Raw genomic sequence first — 18,864 nt, 5'->3', positions numbered from 1 at the left:
GGTGTTCCCGTGCAGCACGTGCTGGAGCATGGTCACAGCTCGTTAGTGAGCTAATTGAACTAGGCGAGGGGCAGCTCGAGGCAGCTCGAGGAGCAGGGAGTGGGGACCACGATCTCAGAGGGATGATTTGTTGGGATCATGGACACTGGAGACACTGGCAGTACAATATGGAACACCCCTGGAATGGTGTTGGCTCCCACTGGAGCTGTGCTGTGGAGATCCTTAGGCTTTTTCTGCTGGGTTGTCTGGATTTAAAGAACAAGAAAATACCATGAAACACACCCCTCCAAAAAAAAAAAAAAAAATGTCCCCCAGAACCCCAAGACTTGCTTAAACACATATTTCCTCCTTTTTCTCTTGTTTCATCTAAGGATGCCTTGTGAAGCTGATCCCAGCCACTAGAGCTGGGAGTGTGGTCACACTGTTCCCCTGAGCTGGGATGTCCCTCAGAGGCTGAAAAGGAAGCCACAGTGTGAGGTGATGTGTCAGACCCTAGAGACTGCACGCAAGGGAGAGGATGTGAATGGCTGATGTCAGTTCAGCTCTGCAACCCCAGGCCCATTCTGGTCCCTTGCTGGCACAGCACAAATCCAGGTTACCTGTTGCACGGCTCTGAGAGGCTGTGATCCCTCTGGAGAAGCTCTGTGCTGGTGAGGAGCATGTGGAGCATCTGGGGAGTCTCAGGGGGATCTTAAATGGGGGCAAAGTGAAGCAAATGGGCAGAAATACTTCGAAGAAGCATCTTCAGGCACGAGGGGTGAGAAGATGCTGTCAGGAGACTGGAGTGGCGGGCATGGACACCGTGAGCATGCACCCAGGGTGCCTGTCCCAGCTCAGGGCCCTGTCCTGCCTCTCTCTTCCCTGCAGCAGCTCGGGGCCACACGGAGCAGTGTGGGAACCTTGTGGGAACCCTGCGTGCCTTCCCTCCCGCCTCTTATCTTCACCCGTGCGACTGCTCGTGTGCTGGGTGGGGAAACGCGTGTCCCTGACTGTCACTAAGCCTTGCCACCTTCTCTTGGTACAGTTGCTGGTGAGAAGAGGGTACCAGTGATGCCCGGATCGCCCGTGGAAGTGAAGATCCAGTCCAGGTCCTCTCCTCCCAACATGCCGCCGCTGCCCCCCGTGAACCCTGGCGGACCCCGGCCCGTGTCCTTCACTCCGACTGCACGTAAGACCCCAGTAGCTCTGCTTTTCCCAGGGATTAGCTCTAGCCAGGAGGGAAAGCTGAGCTCAGAGCACTCACTGGGGATGTCTCAGCCATTAGCATTAGCGGTGGGTTGCTGCTGTTAGGAAGGTGGGACTGGGGTTTTCCTGCTGTTCTGCAATGCAAGCAGGATGTCTGTATTCCCCCTCTGCCCCCCTACCTGCTCCTATCTTGCTCCTGGTGCTGCCTTGAGTCCTTCTCTTTGCAGGTGCAGCTTTGATTTCCACCATAAACTCCTTAAGAAATTGAAGTCTTTTATCAGGTCGGCTTCAAACAAGCCAAGTGCTGGGCTTTTCACTCTATCTTCTGGAGGAGTTAATTCCCACTCTGCTGTATCTCACTTTGCAGACAGCATTCCTGCAGCTGCGATTAGAAAGTTTTTTTTTAATTTCCCAGCCTTGAAAATTCCTTGCTGTCCATCCAGATTCTCTTTTCTCCATCTTCTCTGTATAATCTTTCCTATTAAAGCCATGGTCGATCCCGATCCTGCCCAGCCATAGCACAGCCTTGCACCCACTTTTTCTAGCAGGGTGTTGCTTAGAGGTGATCCACAGATGGGATGAACCTCCAGCCTTTTTGTACAGCCTCTGATTTCCTCCCTTAGCCAACATTTAGGCCATTTAACATCTTTGTAAAAGCATCATTTCGTAGCAAAGCTGCTTTACTTTGTTGGTCGTGGAGTTATCTGACCCCTGCACATGGCGTGTACATATTTTCCAGGCCCTTCTCGCCCCTTTTTCCCTGCACAGAGTGTTCCCTAGCTGGCTCTGCATCGCTCTGCTGTCCATGACAGCGTCTGGGCTATCTCACAGTTCCACGCTGGCAGTGGGATTCGGGGATTTACAATCCAGCCTCTTGGAGGACACACACTGATGTACTGCGTGATGCTGGCAACAGCACTAATCACTGGGTTATCCCGCCAGACACATTGTCCCCATCTTTATGTGCTGAGGGATTTTTAATGGCTCTCCTTTTGCTCAGGCAGAAAAAGACCATTAGCAAAGTGACAGAAATTAATTTTTCCAATGAGGATGCTTGGCGTGCTGTTAAGGGCCAAGAAACCTGAATCTGCTGATTGCAGATGACTTAATTGCCTCTTTCCAAGACAGATGAGAGCTGCGACCTGTGGTGAAGTTCGTTCTTGCTTTTTTATTTCTCATTTGCACCAGAGGGGCTCAGTCAGAGTCGGTGAGTGTGTGTCTTGCCCTGTCAAAGCCCACAGCTTGGGCAGGTGAGAGGAGCACGTTGGAACAAAGCCTTACCTACCTGTGGATTGCTAACAAAGAGTTGGAGAAACAACAAAACCTTGTGACTTTTGAGGACCTAAGGCAGAATTTAGGCGTAGCCCGAGAGGATGACTTTGTTCCCAGGAGTTTATCCTCATCCTCTCCCCACACCAGTAATCCCCCCCGGTCTGGGGACGACACCTCGTTCGCTTCAGTGCTGTCTTCTCACCTGGAAAGGGAGGTCCCAGCCCGGCTGTGAGGGCTGTGGGGGAGCAGCTCCTGGTGATGTGCAGGATCAGATAACTGCCAGCTGCCCTGCGGTGACGCCGTTGGCAGAGGGTCAGGAGGGGTGAGCCCAAAGACAGGGAGTGGTTACGGGGGCTGTGTGTAACAGCAGCCCCGGCCCGACTCATCCACTCCGGGGGATCACCCCATGCTGTCAACGACTCCTGCTCCTGTCCTTGGCAGCCTCTCCTGAGGGTCCCCTGCAGCCCCCAGGGATTGCCCAGGCCCTGCTTCTCCCAGGGTATAAATAGAGCCCGTTGCTCTCCTCGGGTTTTCGTCTGAAAGAATAAGAGGAAGTGAAATAGAGAAGGGGGAAAGCGCCTCAGTTGTGGCTGTTGGAGAGTGTGGGGCTGCACAGCCCTTGGCTGTTTGAGGGGAGCTTCTCTGGGCGGCTTCCCTCCTATTTATAATGCTTTTATTGGGAAATAAATGTCTTTATGGGTAATTGTCAGAGGCCTTGCCTTTCACATAGCTCTGGTTTTTCTGGTACTCCATGCTAACTAACCCTGTGGGTGCTCCCTGACATCCCTGTACCTTTGCCACTTCAAGGAAGCCAGTGTGGACAGGAGTTTTCCAGTTTGCTTTTCTCCATAACAAAAGACATGAGCTTACTTTGCCTTTACACCTCCATCCTCTCAATCCTGGCCTTCACCTTCACCTCATCATTTCTGTCTATGAAAGGCCACATTTTTGTTATCCCCCAAAGAGCCTGTCAGCCCTTGATTAGCAGGAACCACCTTTGATGGTCTCAATAGCCTTATCTTTCCTTGCATCTTAACTGACTCTGGTTAAGTTTCCCTCCTGTGCTCACCACTAAAGTCCAGGTGTGTGCAGCCTTTCCAGCCTCCTGCCCTGGTGTGCCCCAGAGTGGTTTAACTGTTCCAGTGCCTCCTGTCTTCTCTGAAAAACCCCTCACTGGTTTCAGCAGGATTTGATATGATCCTCGTGAAGCTGCAGTGGAAGTTTTGGCCGTTTGTTTTTGGGTTTTGTTTTGTTTTTTGCAAATTGCTACTCCTCCCACAGGCCAAAGACAATATGCTGGGTGGCATCAGGGCTTCTCTTGCAATGGTTTTTACAACTTGTGGCCTCTTTGTCAGCACTTACATCCATAAGGGATTCAGGGCTGGGCTTTTAAGATAACCCAGTGGATCAGCAACAGCTATATTTCCAGTGATGTGCTTTTCACCTCTGAAATCCTGGGTTTATACCAAGTTGGGGCCCTGGCGCACAGCTGCTCATCAGACAGGGCTCAGGATTGCACAACCACGGCCCAGGGATGTCAACAGTTTATTCTAATCCCTTGCCGAGTTCCCAGACTTCCAGCCCTTCAGTCTGTTTTGACATGCTCACCACTTACAGGAGGCAAAGCTGCAGATGGGACCAGGTTGTTAAAAACAACAGTGTTTGTGAAATTCCCTGCAGATCCCTGGGGACGGGTGGCGGGCGCTGCTGGGGCAGGATCTGTCAGCACCCCTTGGGGTGAGGTGGAGGCACCTGAGCTGCCATCCTGAGTGGAAAGCACCAGGCCACGGGGATGTGCCCACCTGATGCTCAGTGTTGCTTCCGTCTCCCGTTTGCAGTGCCCAACGGAATCAACCATTCCCCCCCGACGCTGAATGGAGCACCATCCCCGCCCCAGAGGTTCAGCAACGGTCCTTCCTCCTCCTCCTCCTCCTCGCTGACAAACCAGCAGCTCCCAGCCACGTGTGGTGCCCGGCAGCTCAGCAAGCTGAAGCGCTTCCTCACCACCCTGCAGCAGTTTGGCAACGACATCTCACCAGAGATCGGGGAGAAGGTCCGGACCCTCGTCCTGGCACTGGTGGTAAGTCCTGCACCGGCCCAGGCTGCCTGGATTTTCCCAGAGCACTTTGGCCATGGGATCTCGGCAGCCAGCACATGCCCCCATCCCACAATGTTCTCTGTGTCTTTGCAAGCAGAGCTGGGGGCTGAGCAAGACTGTCATGTTTGTGCTTTCTGGAAAACTTGCTGACTTCTTCTTTCTTATCTCTAGTGGGTTTCAAAAAGCTGTTTGTCCAGTGGCTTTGATATGAGCCTCGTGTGCAGCTAGTCTTGAGGAAACCTGGAAGGATTTGGACAAAGCTTTTCTGTAAATCATAGAATCACAAAACGGTTTGGCTTGGAAGGGACCTTAAAGATCATCTCGTTCCAACCCCCTGCCATGAGAACACCCTTCCAACCCAAATGAATGGGTGTAGCTGTGGAGTTGTACCCAGTATTTGCAGTTATACAGACTGAGAGAAATGCTGTCCAGTGTGTTAGACATTGTGCCCTATGTGCTTTACAAGGGCGTGGAGCGATAGGACAAGGGAGGAATAGCTTTAAACTGAGAGTAGGTTTAGATTGGATATTAGGAAGAAATTCTTCCCTGTGAGGGTGGGGAGGCCCTGGTACAGATTTCCCAGAGAAGCTGTGGCTGCCCCATCCCTGGAAGTGTCCAAGGCCAGGTTGGACAGGGCTTGGAGCAACCTGGGCTAGTGGAAGGTGTCCCTGTCCAGGGCAGGGGGTTGGAACAACATGAGCTTTGAGGTCACTTCCAACCCAAACTATTCTAGGATTCTGTGACCTTGGACTGAGGCCCTGGAGCCCAGCACCACACAGCCTGGCCAGCTTCGGTCCCATGGGGCACCCAGTGGGGCTCCTCAGCTGATCTCTGCTTTTTGGCACATTTCTTTTGAAGCTCAGCGTGCAGTGAAGGTCACTAGACTGCAGCAGCCTGGAGCATTTCTGCTTCCAAGTTTGGAATGGGCTGCAAATGTGGGTCTGTCCATGTCCTCAGGAGCATTCTCAGTGCTTGAGCACTGGATGCAAAGTGCTGCTGTTGCATTTATATAGCATAGATACTTCCATGGATAGTACCTTAGCTTACCCTGTTGGAAAGGAAATGATAAACTGTCCGGGTTCATCCTGGATTGTGGTAGTTGCTACAGGGATGAGCTTTGTACAGGCAGGTTACCAAATGCTGCTTGTCCCAGGGAGTCCCCAGCCTGAACAGCCCCAGGGGGTGCAGGGCTGGACCAGGGGAGGATTGTGGTGAGCAGCAGGCTGATGGAGACTTCATGGATGGTCCTTAGGTTAGAGGAGGAGAGCTGGAAGGAAGGAGAGTGTGCAGCTCTGAGCAGCTGGGATCACTGGCTCCCTGCAGCCTGCCCCAGGCCACTGGGCCAGCATGCAGGAGATGCCAGCTGGGTTGTGCTGCCTCCCAAAGCCAGCCTCTACCTCCCAGCCCCAGAGCTGGGAGGATGCTGGGCCAGGCAGTTCCCACCCCTCTCCGGGTGCAGTGTTCCTGCTCCGCTGGCCTGAACCTTTTTGGCCGCGCTCGGCAGGATCCGATGCAAACACTGCCAGCCCCGTCGTGGCAGATGCAATCACCCTCCTGGTTCTGTTCCTTTGGAGCTGTTTCCCATATGTCTAAAAATAAGAACAAATTGTCATTTCATCTCTTAATTTCTCTTCTCAGAACTCAACGGTGACAATTGAGGAGTTTCACTGCAAGCTGCAAGAGGCGACGAACTTCCCCCTGCGGCCGTTCGTGATCCCCTTTCTGAAGGTGACAGGGAGCTGCTGGGGCTGGCTGGTGCTCCGTGTGCCAGCCTGTGCTGCTTGGCAGCGTGACATTGCTGGGAAAGCTCTCCTTGCAAGCACCACAGCGGTTTTGTTAAGGTCCAAGACAGACTGCACAGACCGTGGTGGTGGCCATGTGGGACTGGCTTGCGGCAAGCTGGAACGTGTGCCACTTATGTCTGCTTGTGTGCTGGGGATAAAGGAGGCAAACCAGGCTCCATGTGGCAGCTCAGATCTAGAATATTTGAAGTGCTGGCACATGGAGCGTGTCTGGGGTGTGCAGATTGCAGAATCACAGCGTGGTTTGGGTTGGAGGGACCTTAAAGCTCATCTGATTCCAACCCCCCTGCCATGGGCAGGGACACTTCCACCTGACCAGTTGTTCCAAGCCCCATCCAGCCTGGTCCTGAACACCTTCAGGGATGGGGAGTTCACAACCTCTCTGGGTAACTAGATAGTGGAAGCACAGAGTGATTCCTGTGACACTTGGGTTTTGGGTGCACCGATATCAGACCATCCTTAGTTCCTGGGAAAATACAGGTGAGTCTGTCAGTGCAGACACCAGGAGCTGGAGGATCCTGAGGGGGGGTCACAGGCATTACCACTCTGAGGTATTAATGAAGAAGAGCAAACCCTCTGGAACAGCTGGAATCTCCTGCCCCCTCTGTAATCCAGACCTGTACTTGTTTTCCAGGCCAACCTCCCACTGCTGCAGCGGGAGCTGCTGCACTGTGCCCGCGCTGCCAAGCAGACACCTTCCCAGTACCTGGCACAGCACGAGCACATCCTGCTCAACACCAACACCACGTCCCCCGCCGACTCCTCCGAGCTGCTCATCGAGGTGAACGGCAATGGGAAGAGGCACAGTCCAGACAGGTAAAAACAGCTGTTGTCATTCTCTAAGTCGTTGAAGTCGTGGGTTTCATTTTCAAGCAACATCCAGGGTCTTATCACTCCCAACAACTATTCTGGCTGTTAAAAGACACCAATGGCTGCTCCTGCTGCACTGTGAATTCAGGTTGTGTTCCTCTTTCTGTCCCAGAGGGACTTTTGGGTAGCATTGAAAAGCCAGAGCTGGAGAGCTGAGCGGTTTTCCACCACCCCAGCAGTAAATGGAGGCACTGGCAGGGCTGGGAAGGATGTGGTTCATTTTCACCACTTTTTATTCCAAGATAAAAGTTGTTATGTAATTATGTGGAGCATGCCTCAAATTTATAAAAACTGTGAAATTTTAATTTGGTCATGCTCAGAAAGATGAATCACAACACTCGGGCATCCTGAGCCTTTCCTTTGACAGGGTCACTCTGTGCATCGCTTCACAAATTGAGTGTGTTTGTTTGAGCTCCCTGCATTAACCCCCTGGTAAAATCATCGCTGCCCAGACTCTGCTGATTCAAAAACTGCATTTTTCCCTTTCTGAGTGCGTTTGTGAGATGCTAATGAAGGCCTGTCCATGCTGGTGTGGTTGCAGGAGGGAAGACAGCAGCTTTGAGAGGGAACCACTGCCGACAGAGCCCCCGGCCAAGAGGGTGTGCACCATCAGCCCCGCGCCCCGGCACAGCCCTGCCCTCACCATCCCCCTGATGAACCCCAGCGGGCAGTTCCACCCCACCCCGCCACCCCTCCAGCACTACACCTTGGAAGATATCGCCACCTCCCACCTCTACAGGGACCCCACCAAGATGCTGGAGCACAGAGAGATCCGGGACAGGCACGGAGGGCTTGGTGAGAGAGACTGGAGGGCTCTTTGTTGAGCTCTGGTGTCAGTCCCCGCTCGGCCACCCGAAGCTGTGTAATGCTGGGCACGTCCTCAGTAGAGTTTTTGCAGGGAATTCAGAGGAAACAACTCACCATGGAAAGTTAAAGACAGGAAGATTGAGAGTTTGTATTTCCCTGTATATGTGTGAAGACTGGAGCCACTGAGGATGAGGAGGAAGGATCTGGTGTGTGAGTCGAGTGTAGCCAACCCAGTAGGGCAGTAACGTTTCCAAGATCAGGAGAGCACAGCGTGACCCCCTGCCCCGTTTCTCCCTTAGGTGTGTGGGAGGTGCACGCTGTTTTTCCAACAGGACAGCCTGAATCACAAGCTCTGAGCTCCCTTGTTTATAACAAAGGAACCAGCTCCACAGGCAGGTCAGAGCCAGAGCCACAAGTGGATTGTAGCACTTTCCAGAAGTGATGCAGACAGGGATGAAAAAGCACCAGCATGGAATTGCCCTTGTAGAGCCACTGCCCTGAGATGTGTTTTAAGATCCCAGCTAGCTGGAAACAGAGCTCTTTATTGTCCCTTGGAGCACTGCAAACAGTTGGTCCATCTAATCCCTCTCTGGCTGTGGCTCCTTGCAGGTTTGAATGGAGGGTACCAGGACGAGCTGGTGGATCACCGCTTAACAGAGAGGGAATGGGCTGATGAGTGGAAGCATCTCGATCACGTAAGGAATGGCAGGAGGTGTGGGAAGCTCTGTGGGATGCAGCAACCCATTGTTCTACCTGCTCCAGTTTGTGATTTCCTTGTTGTTGGTTCTATATCCGGGCTCTCCCGGTGGCTGGTAGAGGAACAACATCCACAGGAAGGTGGATGGTGGGGAGGGTGGATAGGAGCTGAAGCACTTCCCTGGCAGGTTTTCTCTGCCCGTGGTCAGGGGAAGCCAAAATCAGTGTGGATGAAGTGTCTGGAGCTGGGGAGCTTCTCCTGCAGATCACAGCCATGACTGTCTGAGCAAACAAACCTGGCCTTGTCCCCAGGTCTCACAAGGTCCCTTGACTTTTTGGTCTTTCCTGCCACAGCTCTGGCCAGCACAGGACCAGCAAGCACGTAGATGTGCTATGTGCAGTCAGGACATGGACATTAAAAATAAGTAAACCCATCATTATTGTTTTAAATACTTTCTTTCCTGTGGTGACAGCGTTTTATGGGCCACGACAAGGCACTGGCAGCAAGACTTGGTGCTTCTGGCGGACTTTAAGCTGAGCTTTTTCCTTCTGAGCAAGGCTGCTCTTCCAAGCACTTCCCTGGAGCGTTTCCCTCAAAGAGATGGGATTGAAATTCAGCTTTGATCATAAATGCAGAGATATATCATGGTCTAAAGCTAATGATTTTTTTGGAGGGGATGGGGTTGGGGTGGAGCAGAGGCCCTGTAGCTGGGTATTTGGAGTTAGCTGTAGCTGTAGAGAGCTGGCACCAGGATCACAGCTGACCCTTGCATGGACACCCTATTCCCAGAGGAAAGTGGTGGGGTTTTCCCCTCTACCTTCAGGAGGATGGCCTGGATGTGTTTACCCACTTCCTGTGGTGACCAAGGCCTTAGGGTGCAGGTGTGACCTCCTCTTCCCCACCTGGTGCTGCATCCCTGGGTGTGGCACCCTGTCCAAGTACTGCATCATCCCAGATACCAAAATTGCCTCCCTCCTGTCTCATCTGCCTCGAGTGGTCCCTCCATGGCACCTCTGAGACATTTGGGATCACAGAATATACTGAGTTGGAAGGCACCCACAAGGATCATTGAATCCAGCTCCTGGCCCTGCACAGGCCCATCCCTAAGAGTTACCCCCTGTGCCCCAGAGGATCATCCAAACGCCTCCTGGAGCTCTGGCAGCCTTGGGGCCGTGCCCACTGCCCTGGGGAGCCTGTTCAGTGCCCAACCACCCTCTGGGGGAAGAACCTTTTCCTGAGATCCACCCTGACCCTGCCCTGACACAACTTCAGGCCGTTCCCCCCTGGTCACTGCAGGGAAGGGAAAGGACCTCGCGAGCGGGACTTTGAGAGCGCTGTTCCCTCCCGCAGGCGCTGAACTGCATCATGGAGATGGTGGAGAAGACGCGGCGCTCCATGGCCGTGCTGCGGCGCTGCCAGGAGGCCGACCGGGAGGAGCTCAACTACTGGAAGCGGCGCTGCAGCGAGACGGCGGAGCCGCGCAAGGCGGGCGCGGAGCTGCTCTCCCGGCACAGCCCCGGCAGCTCCGACTCCGTGGGCAGCGGTGAGTCCGGCCCTTCCCGAGTGGGTGTCTTAATTAGCACGGAGATACGTTAGGCATAAGTGATACAATAATAATATGTTCGAATTGTAATGCAAATGAAGCGACGCGTAACAGTCCTCAGAGCTCTGAGGAGGGACAGGTCCTTGGATAGGTGGAAGCTCCTGAGCGAGCTCCTGGAAGCAACAGTTGTTTACATCTAAAGGCACCATTTCTTATGGCAGAGAAGAGTCTCTCTTCTTTGTCACTGAGCCACATTTACTGACCAAACACAGCCAAGCTGATCCAAAGCTGAGAAACCTGGGGGTGAAAAGCCAGGAGAGGTGTTTGGCTCTGCCTCTCTTCCCCTTCCAGTCCTTCTTGCCTAAAGGGTTCTAAACGTCAAGGTCTACTTATTCTAAAAATACCAAAGGCTTTTGTAAGTATAATAACTACCTTAATTCTATTTTTGTACCATGAGTCAACTTAACTTTATTCAAGCTGACTAGTTTTCCTCTCCAGTGTGCAGGGGTTTGACCCTATACAAAAACCAAGTCTAAAATTATGAGTTGGTTTATTTGGATGTAATTCTAATTTCCATCCTAACAAACATACTGTAAATCAAGTCCTGGGGAGAAGAAAAAGCTGTGATCATTCAGTAATAAAAATGGATTTTTTTCTAACAAGAATAGATGTCCATTTGATATGTATTCCACTTGTTTGTGTACAAACTAAAGAGTGAATCCTCCTGCAAGAAATCCTAGTGCCCATGGCTCCAGCTGTCAGCATGGAGTGGCTGGGCATGTGTGACAGCCTGAGGGGTACAGCCAGCTTTTAACCCTTCTATATTTAGATATATCATGACTAATACACTTACAGCTCCATGTTGTTAAAGGTAGTATATTTTAATATAAATTGGGAATGCTTTTGATGCTTTTCCGCTCGTGGGACCTAGGGATAATTTTCAAGCTCCACTGCTCTTGTGAGAAGGTGCAGTTAAACATCAAGCAGCATCCCCAGGTGTCTTTGGGGACAGTTTGTCCATCAGTTCAAGCCTTTGAATTGCCCAGGGAGTGGGAAGTGCTGTGCTTAATGTAAACTGCTGGTGCTCACAGTCTCTGGACAGTGCAGATATTGAATGAGATATATTTATAAGTATTGCCTGTTGCTGTAGGGTACCAGGAGATGGAAACAGGTTATATAACGTCATAAATTATGCAAGGTGCTAATTAAATGTTGTAATTTGTCGTCTGAGTGTTTGAGGAATGGCTTTAACCCTCGGAACCCTCTGCTTTGAGTTTTAACTGGTCAGTCCTACCCTGCCCCACGGTGTCCCGAGGTACCTCTGGGCACGTAAGCAGCAGGTGGGGGAGATGAGGCTTTGCCAACCTTTCCCTGTGTCCCTTATTCCAACAGATTCACTGCGGGAGTTCAGCAGCAGGTCGGGAACGGGCTACGTCACTGAGGAGATTTGGAAAAAAGCTGGTGAGTGTTTGCTGGTGACCTCGGCCAGGGATTCTGTGGATCGCCTGGGGTAAACACAGATGCTGTGCAGGAACAGCAGCAGGCCAGCTGCAGGAACGCCCCAGGATGTGCACATCTGGCTGCCAACATCCCCGCCCTGGGCCTTCCAAAGGGCTCTGCTGCTCTGTGGTGCCACTGGGGATCCCGTGGGACTGAGCCTGGCCCGGCCGCTCCCGGGAGCGGTTGGGATGCTGGTGCTGGCCGTGGCTCTCTGGGAATGCTCCGCTGCACCTCTCTTTCTCTGGGAGGCTCGTCCCGCTCCTCGGGCAGGGGGGTGACGCCGCTCTCTCCTTCCAGAAGAAGCTGTGAACGAGGTGAAGCGCCAGGCCATGTCGGAGGTGCAGAAGGCGGTGGCGGAGGCGGAGCAGAAGGCGTTCGAGATGATCGCCTCGGAGCGGGCGCGCATGGAGCAGACCATCGCCGACGCCAAGCGCCAGGCCACCGAGGACGCCTTCCTGGTGATCAATGAGCAGGAGGAGTCCACGGAGGTAATGTGACCAGGGGATGTCCCCAAGAAGGGGCTTTCCTTCCAGGCCCTGCCCGATGGTGGCTCAGAGCCTGCGGGTCCCCCATCCCTTGTCGTGGAACCATAGAGCGCACAATGGTTTGGGTTGGAAGGGACCTTAAAGATCATCTTGTTTCAAACCTCCTGCCATGGGCAGGGACAACTCCCACTAGACCAGGTTACTCCAAGCCCTGTCCAGCCTGGGCTTGTGCACTTCTTCCTTTTAGAAGTTTCTCTCTGATCAATAACTAAAGGAATGAGCTGATATCATAAAAAAATCCCTTTTGATTTTGCTGGCATGGAATCAGCCTAAACAGTGTCTGCAGCACCTGTGTGTGTGTGCAACAGCCACCTGAAGGTACCACTGGGGACCCTGAGCTGACCCCAGTGTAATGACCATGGGTTTTGTGGGATTGAGGGAGGTGTGGAAGCAAAGAGAAAGTGATGCTGGTGGATGCAGCTCTCTGTTTAGCTGTTGAATGCACTGGTCAATAAACACATGATGGGAGTGGGTGGAACTGCTCAGTAAGCCACAGGAGGAATGAGACAAGCAGTGATTTCTCTGTAGGGGAATACCAGAGGAGTGTCCTCCTCCTCCAGCCACGCTGGGAAGCAGTGTGGGACCTTGGGAGCTGTCGAGCACCCCCTGTGCAAGCCCCAGAGCACGTCTCTAAAAGCTGTCCTGTGTTCTGGCACATCATGTAACCTTTGCAACACAGTTTAAAAACAGTTCAAGTGTAAACAGCTGTGAAGCAGTGACCCAGTTTTCCAAGAGTTACCACAGCCTTTGGTGTAGGGGCTGTTTGGTCACAAGTCCTGCTTCTCCTGGAGTGGAGGAGCCTTGGGGATGTGCTGGCTCTGGAGCAACTCGCTCACAACCCGCTCTCTTTGGTGCTTTGCTGCCAGACTGTAAATGATCATCAGGAGCTGGTGGCTCCAGTGCAGACACTGTGAGTAGGGAATCTTGCTGCCCTTCCCCACAGCAGGGCTGCCTGGCACAGCCCAGCATCTCCCACCACCCCACTTCCCTAGTTGCCCAGCTCTTAGCCGGGGGTCGCAGCAGCGGTGCCCCCACAAAGGTGCCCCGTTGGGCAGAGCAAGCTGGCTCTGGCGGAGGCTGCGTTCCCACAGCTGAGCTCGCCCTCCCCAGTATGTGTTTGCTGTGCCTGGATCCAGCTGCAGGGAAGCTGATGCACCAGCTCCCCTCCTCGGAGCAGCTGCAGCCGCCGCTCCGGCGCTGGCCCTTTGCCCCGCGCTCCGAGGGAAGCGGTGGCACGCCAGGAGCCCACCAGCTGACTCCTCTCCCGGCAGCCAGAGGGGCTTTGCTCTGCTTCCAGATTGAAGCTTGGGCTCTGGCAGTGCTTCCACCTGGCTGGGAGGCTTTCAGATGAGCTCTCTCTTTTCCAAATTGGCCTGTTCCAACCCCTTGTGCAGCTAGGCAGGGTGCGGAGCAAATGGTGCCTGTGCAGCGTGTCGTAATCCCAGTGGAGAGCGCTTGGCTGGGAGCGATACCAAAATAGAGCTGCTTCAAACAGGAAATAAAAAGACCCAACAGCAGCATCTGCAGCATGTTTTTCAGTCTTTGCCTGCTGTTTCCTCTCTGCATTTGGGTGGATCTAGGGGAGAGGATGTGACCGGAGCAGTGTGACAGCAACTTTGGGCAGAGGAAAGGAGCGAGGGTTAGAACCGTTGGCAAAGAGCTGTGAAATAGCAGGAATTAATGGATTGCTCATTTTAAAATTACCAAATCTGGGCCAGAGGGGATGGACAGTCCCCTCCAGAGCTGAGTCAGCAGCATCCTGCAGCTCTTGGAAACTAAACCCCTTTCAAGTGTGGTGTCTTTGGTCTTGCAGAGCTGCTGGAACTGCGGTCGCAAAGCCAGCGAGACGTGCAGCGGCTGCAACATCGCCCGGTACTGCGGCTCCTTCTGCCAGCACAAGGACTGGGAGAGGCACCACCGGATCTGTGGCCAAGGCCTGCATGGCCAGAGCAAGCCCCTGGCTCTGCCCACGGGCCGGGTGGCAGCGGGTGCCAAGAGCCTCGACGGCGTCCCCAGCCCGGCCCTTGAGAAGACTTCGGCGACCACCTCCCGCTCCTCCACCCCAGCGTCTGTGACAGCAATAGATACAAACGGGCTCTAGGAGGGAGGTGTTGGTTCTCTCCATTTGATTAGTTTCCCGAGTTTTTTTTAAGCTGAAAAGAAACCCCACAACGACTGTTATCACGTTTGACCCATCGTGCCACCTCCTCGGAGCACTGACACTCCGGCTTTGCCATCTCATCCTGCCTTTTCCTTTGTGGCTCATGAACTGGGACAAGCCTTGCCCACAGCAGCTCCCTGCCCCTCTCTGGGGGGGCACCAGAGCATCGTCAGGACCTGGGGGACATTGGGCACCCACTCAGGGGACCTGGACTGTGGGAGAGTGCTGGCACACATGGGAGAAGCTGAGCGTGTGGTGCCCAAGTAGGGAGCCCCATCCTTGTGGCGTGCTCAGACTTCCTGAGGTGTCTGAGCTGCCTCCTTCAGCCACCTTTCTTCCATAATATCCCTCTGTTTTTTTCCTTACTCCCAGCAGTGGTGCCTCAGGTGGCCGTGCCAGCCGGTTGTTGCTGTGAACAGACCGGAGCCGATTCCCCAGCAGGAGCATCCCATCCTCTAGTGCCATGGCAGAAACTGAGCCCGCTGCTTCTGCCTGCAGCTTGGCAGCTGATGGCTGCAGAGAGGGAGAGAGGATTTGTCTGCTTTAAACCGAATGTCAGTGCTGGGGAAGTACTGTGGGGTGGCCTGGATTTCATCCCGTTCTGTGGTGGGACAGACAGTTGTGTGCTTCCTGGGTGGGACCTGTGCTGAGCTAACACGTGCAGAGCAGATCTGGGTTGGGAGCAGCTGCCCTTTCCACCTGGGGGCTGTTTGGGTGTGCAGAAAGCGTTGGGTTTTTTTCACTGCCTGGAAGCTGTTGGTTTGTGAGTTCCTGCCATTGTTTTTGAGCCCAGGGATCCTCACGGGGTGCAAGGGGGTGATTTACAGCCTGTGCTCTCTGCACACATCAGCCAAACTGCTAAAAGACAGGCAGGACTTGGTGTCCTGTATCACTTCTCCTCCCCAGCCCCAGGGAGGCTCCTGTGGTGCTGCATCAGGTGGTGCCCAGGATCTGCCTCGTCCAGCCTTTGGAGACCATCCCAAAAATGCAGGCTGAGAGTGATCAGCCTGGGGAGATAGGTCACTTGGAGATTCCCTGCTGTGGAGTGGAAGGAGGGATTGGAGGGATTCAGGGCAATGATTAACACAGACCTGCAGCAGGGCTGTCCCAGGGCACAGCAGGGCTGCTCTTGGATGCCTCACAGAGGTCAGCAGTGGTGCAGCCCGTGGGAGGGACGGGCATGTGCCCTCTGGGAGCTGCTCCAAATTCCCACAGTCGCACAAACAGGCTCTGGAAATCCACCTATTCAGCAAAGCCGTGTTTCCGTGACTGTGTGTGTGCAATTGCTGGGCTGGAGCCCAATGAGGCGAGTAATTCCCAAATTATTTTTGATCACTTTCTCGATTGGAGGTGAGTAATGGAGCTGTAATGAATCGTGACGGAGCTCGCGGCGGGGATGAACGGGAGACCCCGCTGCACCAACCCTGGCTCCTGGGGAAAGCCCTTTGGGAAGCTGCTGTTGTGGGATAGGATGGGTTATCCTGTGTCTGCAAGGTTTTGTTATGCAAAAAAGCCACCGTGGCTGGTATTGAAGATGGGTTGGGAGTGGCAGAGGGGAGTGTATTCCCCGTGTCCCCAGGAGTTGGTGTTGGGAGAGCCTTTCGCATGGAGCCCAGCACAGCCACTGGGATTGAGGCAGCCCCCAGTGGGGGAGGCACTGGAGCCACCCTGACCTGCAGCAGCCCAGAGGTGTCACCCAACCTGGGGCAGATGGAGGTGGCTGGGGAGCCCCAGGTGACCCTCACAAGGATCCCAGAACGCAGCTCTGTCCGTGTTTGCCGTGCCCAAATCCATGGCATGGAGAAGATGCCTCAGTGGGGAGGAGCAGCACTTGGGGCTTGTGAGAGCACCAGGGCAAGGGGCTGCCCTGGCACCCCCACTTAGCCAGGGCTGAAGGGTTTTCCTGCCCTAAGGGGCACATTTGGAGCAGCCTCAGGTAAGTTATGTGCTTGTGACATCCCATCCTCACCCACAGACCTGACACTGTGGGTCAGTGGTGGCCAACTGTGCCAGGGTGAGATGGGAAGGGAGAGCAGGGCAGAGCTGGAAGGAATTGCTTGTAAATAGATTGTCTTCCATAATTCTCATGCAATGTTGATGGCTGTGTATTAAAATTAACCCCAGTGTAAATGAATGGAATACTAACAGTCATGATTAGAATGATTGCTTCTTTTTTTTGTTTTTGGTTTTGTTTGTTTGTTTGTTTTGTTTTTTAAAAACATGGAATGATAAATGTGAACTTGGGACATGGGAAGACATTGGGTTGAGGTTTCTATTTTTTTTTTTTTAACATTTAATTCTGTAATAGAAATTTGTTACTTCATTCCTGTGCATAACTTATTTAATGTCCTGTATAAAGGAACCCAAACTGTTACAGATGTATTTAGTTTGTTCTACTCAAAAGTAGTCAATAAAACGACTATATTCATCCTCCAGCTCCCCCTTCTCTGTGGGAACAGGCAGAGGTGTTTAGGCTGTTGTTGGGGTTTTTGGGAGATGCTGCTAGGCCGTGACCTTGGCTGGGGACCTGCAGAGACAAAAGCTGCCTCCCCTGCAGTGGTGATGCTGCTGCAGTTGCTGTGGGGAACCTGAGCAAAGCCTGGGAGCAGAGCTGGAGTTCTGCCCCATACTCAGTGATGTTGGAGTTCATGGTTAAGTGTGTTCTTTTCTGAGCTTTTTTGAACTTACTACTTTTATTTGAGCACAGACCAGCCTGCAGGGTTGGTGCTGTCACAGCTGGCTGGCAGTGCCAGCCCTGTGCCCTCAGCCCCCTGTACACATTGGCCTAATCTGATGATTTTGCTCTCCAGGCTCCTGCAAACACTAATCCAGTGGTGAAGAAGCCCAAACCTGAGGGGCAAACCCCACGTGGGGCTGGGGAGGCAGCTCAGGAATCCCAAATCAGTGCCTGCTGCAGCTCTGCCCTTTGTGGATACTCTGGGTGTCCATCTCTAACCCACCCTGGCTGTGCCCAGTCCCTTTACCAATGGCCCACGGCCCCACTGTGGCCCTTGTGTGTAGTTCCCATGGGGGGAAGGTGGCCCTTGGCAATGGAGCTGCCTCCCCTGCCCTGTGACCATGGTTTTGGCCAGGGCAAGCAGCAGTTATCAGTAACAGGGTACATAACTGGGCTCTCAGAGGATGGGCACTCCCAGGGAACTGGGAGGAGCATTTGTGGTTTGGTTCCTGAGTCAGCCCTGGGACGTAGGACAGGGTTTGTTGGTGCATATCTGAGCTGCTGTTCCTCCCCTCTAATGAGGAGCTTCCCTGATCCCATTTCTGCAGGTCACTCCTGGCATCAGCAGTGTCACCCCCATATCCCAAACCCAGGGAGCCCCTAGAAAGCTTCTGCTGGGGCAAAACAAGCACCCCAAGCCCAGCAAGCCCCTCTGTGTTGTCACTCCATGGTACCAGGGCAGGGGCTGACACTGTGTCAGACCCGCCCAGCACAGTGTGTGTGAGGTGTCCCCAGGATGGAGCTGCACTCACTGCCCCTTCAGCCACGGATTTTACTTATTGCCTCCAGGGACTGGGGAAGAAACAGTCAAAATTAGTATTTCTGGTGGAGCAGCACCAGGGAAAAGAGGTTGAGGGGTGGTAGCAACCCTGAGTGTCGAGGGTGCAGGCACCTGTGGTGACCCACGGGGGTGCTGGGGACAGACAGGGGCACAAGGACAGTGGTGTCCTCCATGCCAAGAGTCCCTGGGGTTCCTGCCTGCCCCGTGTGCCCTTCTCCCCTCACTCCACACTGTGATGATGCATTTCACCCCAGCTCAGTGAAGGATTTGCTGCTCCAGCACCAACAACAGAACCATGAGCACGACACATGGACCAGCTGGGTTTGGGCCACTCCAACCCTGGGCCTTTCCCCCTCATTTTGGGCCCCCCTCCCATGGTGCCCATCACCGTTAACTCAGTTACAGCCTCTCTGGCAGCACTGCCTGGTGCTAATGCCTGTTTATGGGAACTCATGAAGCAACAGAGCCAGAGCCACACTGGTCTTCCCAGGGATGTGCTGGGACTGGAGCCACTCTGGCCTCCCCAGGGACTGGGATGTGCTGGGGGTGGATCCATGCTGACCTCCCTGAGGAGCAGGGTGTGCTGGGGATGGGCACAGGTGGTGGACACAAGGCCAGTCTCAAGGCCACTGCAGTGGCTGCACAGGCTCCCAGCATGCCAGGGCCTGATCAGGGACACCTTGCCAGAAATAGTTCATTAAATATTTTTTTCCCTATAAAACACTTATTCACAATCCATACGAGGCCACCTGACTCCCTGGGCAGAGGTGCTGCTGGCCCAGGGTGGCTCTGGTGGGCAGGGCACAGGATGTCACAGCTGGCCCCAGCCACGTCCCCCTGCCCATCCCAGCACCCCATGGAGCCTC

General features: G+C 53.7%; 1 protein-coding gene across 4 annotated transcripts in view; it reads left to right on the top strand.

Moving 5' to 3' along the window:
• CBFA2T2 (CBFA2/RUNX1 translocation partner 2) overlaps positions 1-16,910 on the top strand; it is a 59,990-nt gene extending 43,080 nt beyond the window's left edge. For all 4 annotated transcript variants that reach the window (XM_027646003.1, XM_027646005.1, XM_027646004.1 and 1 more), the window contains 10 exons: positions 1,025-1,168; positions 4,296-4,537; positions 6,194-6,283; positions 6,992-7,173; positions 7,769-8,022; positions 8,644-8,729; positions 10,082-10,274; positions 11,667-11,735; positions 12,072-12,262; positions 14,133-16,910. In XM_027646003.1, the coding sequence (XP_027501804.1) occupies positions 1,025-1,168; positions 4,296-4,537; positions 6,194-6,283; positions 6,992-7,173; positions 7,769-8,022; positions 8,644-8,729; positions 10,082-10,274; positions 11,667-11,735; positions 12,072-12,262; positions 14,133-14,420 (1,739 nt within the window). In that variant the 3' untranslated portion in view covers positions 14,421-16,910. The remainder of the gene's footprint in view (positions 1-1,024; positions 1,169-4,295; positions 4,538-6,193; positions 6,284-6,991; positions 7,174-7,768; positions 8,023-8,643; positions 8,730-10,081; positions 10,275-11,666; positions 11,736-12,071; positions 12,263-14,132) is intronic.
• The last annotated feature ends 1,954 nt before the right edge of the window (positions 16,911-18,864 follow it).

Source organism: Corapipo altera, unplaced genomic scaffold (assembly GCF_003945725.1).
Source record: "Corapipo altera isolate COAL_440 unplaced genomic scaffold, ASM394572v1 64, whole genome shotgun sequence".
NCBI lineage: Eukaryota > Metazoa > Chordata > Aves > Passeriformes > Pipridae > Corapipo > Corapipo altera.
The sequence above is the reverse complement of the archived record's forward strand: the minus strand, read 5'-3'. Positions and strand labels throughout refer to the sequence as shown.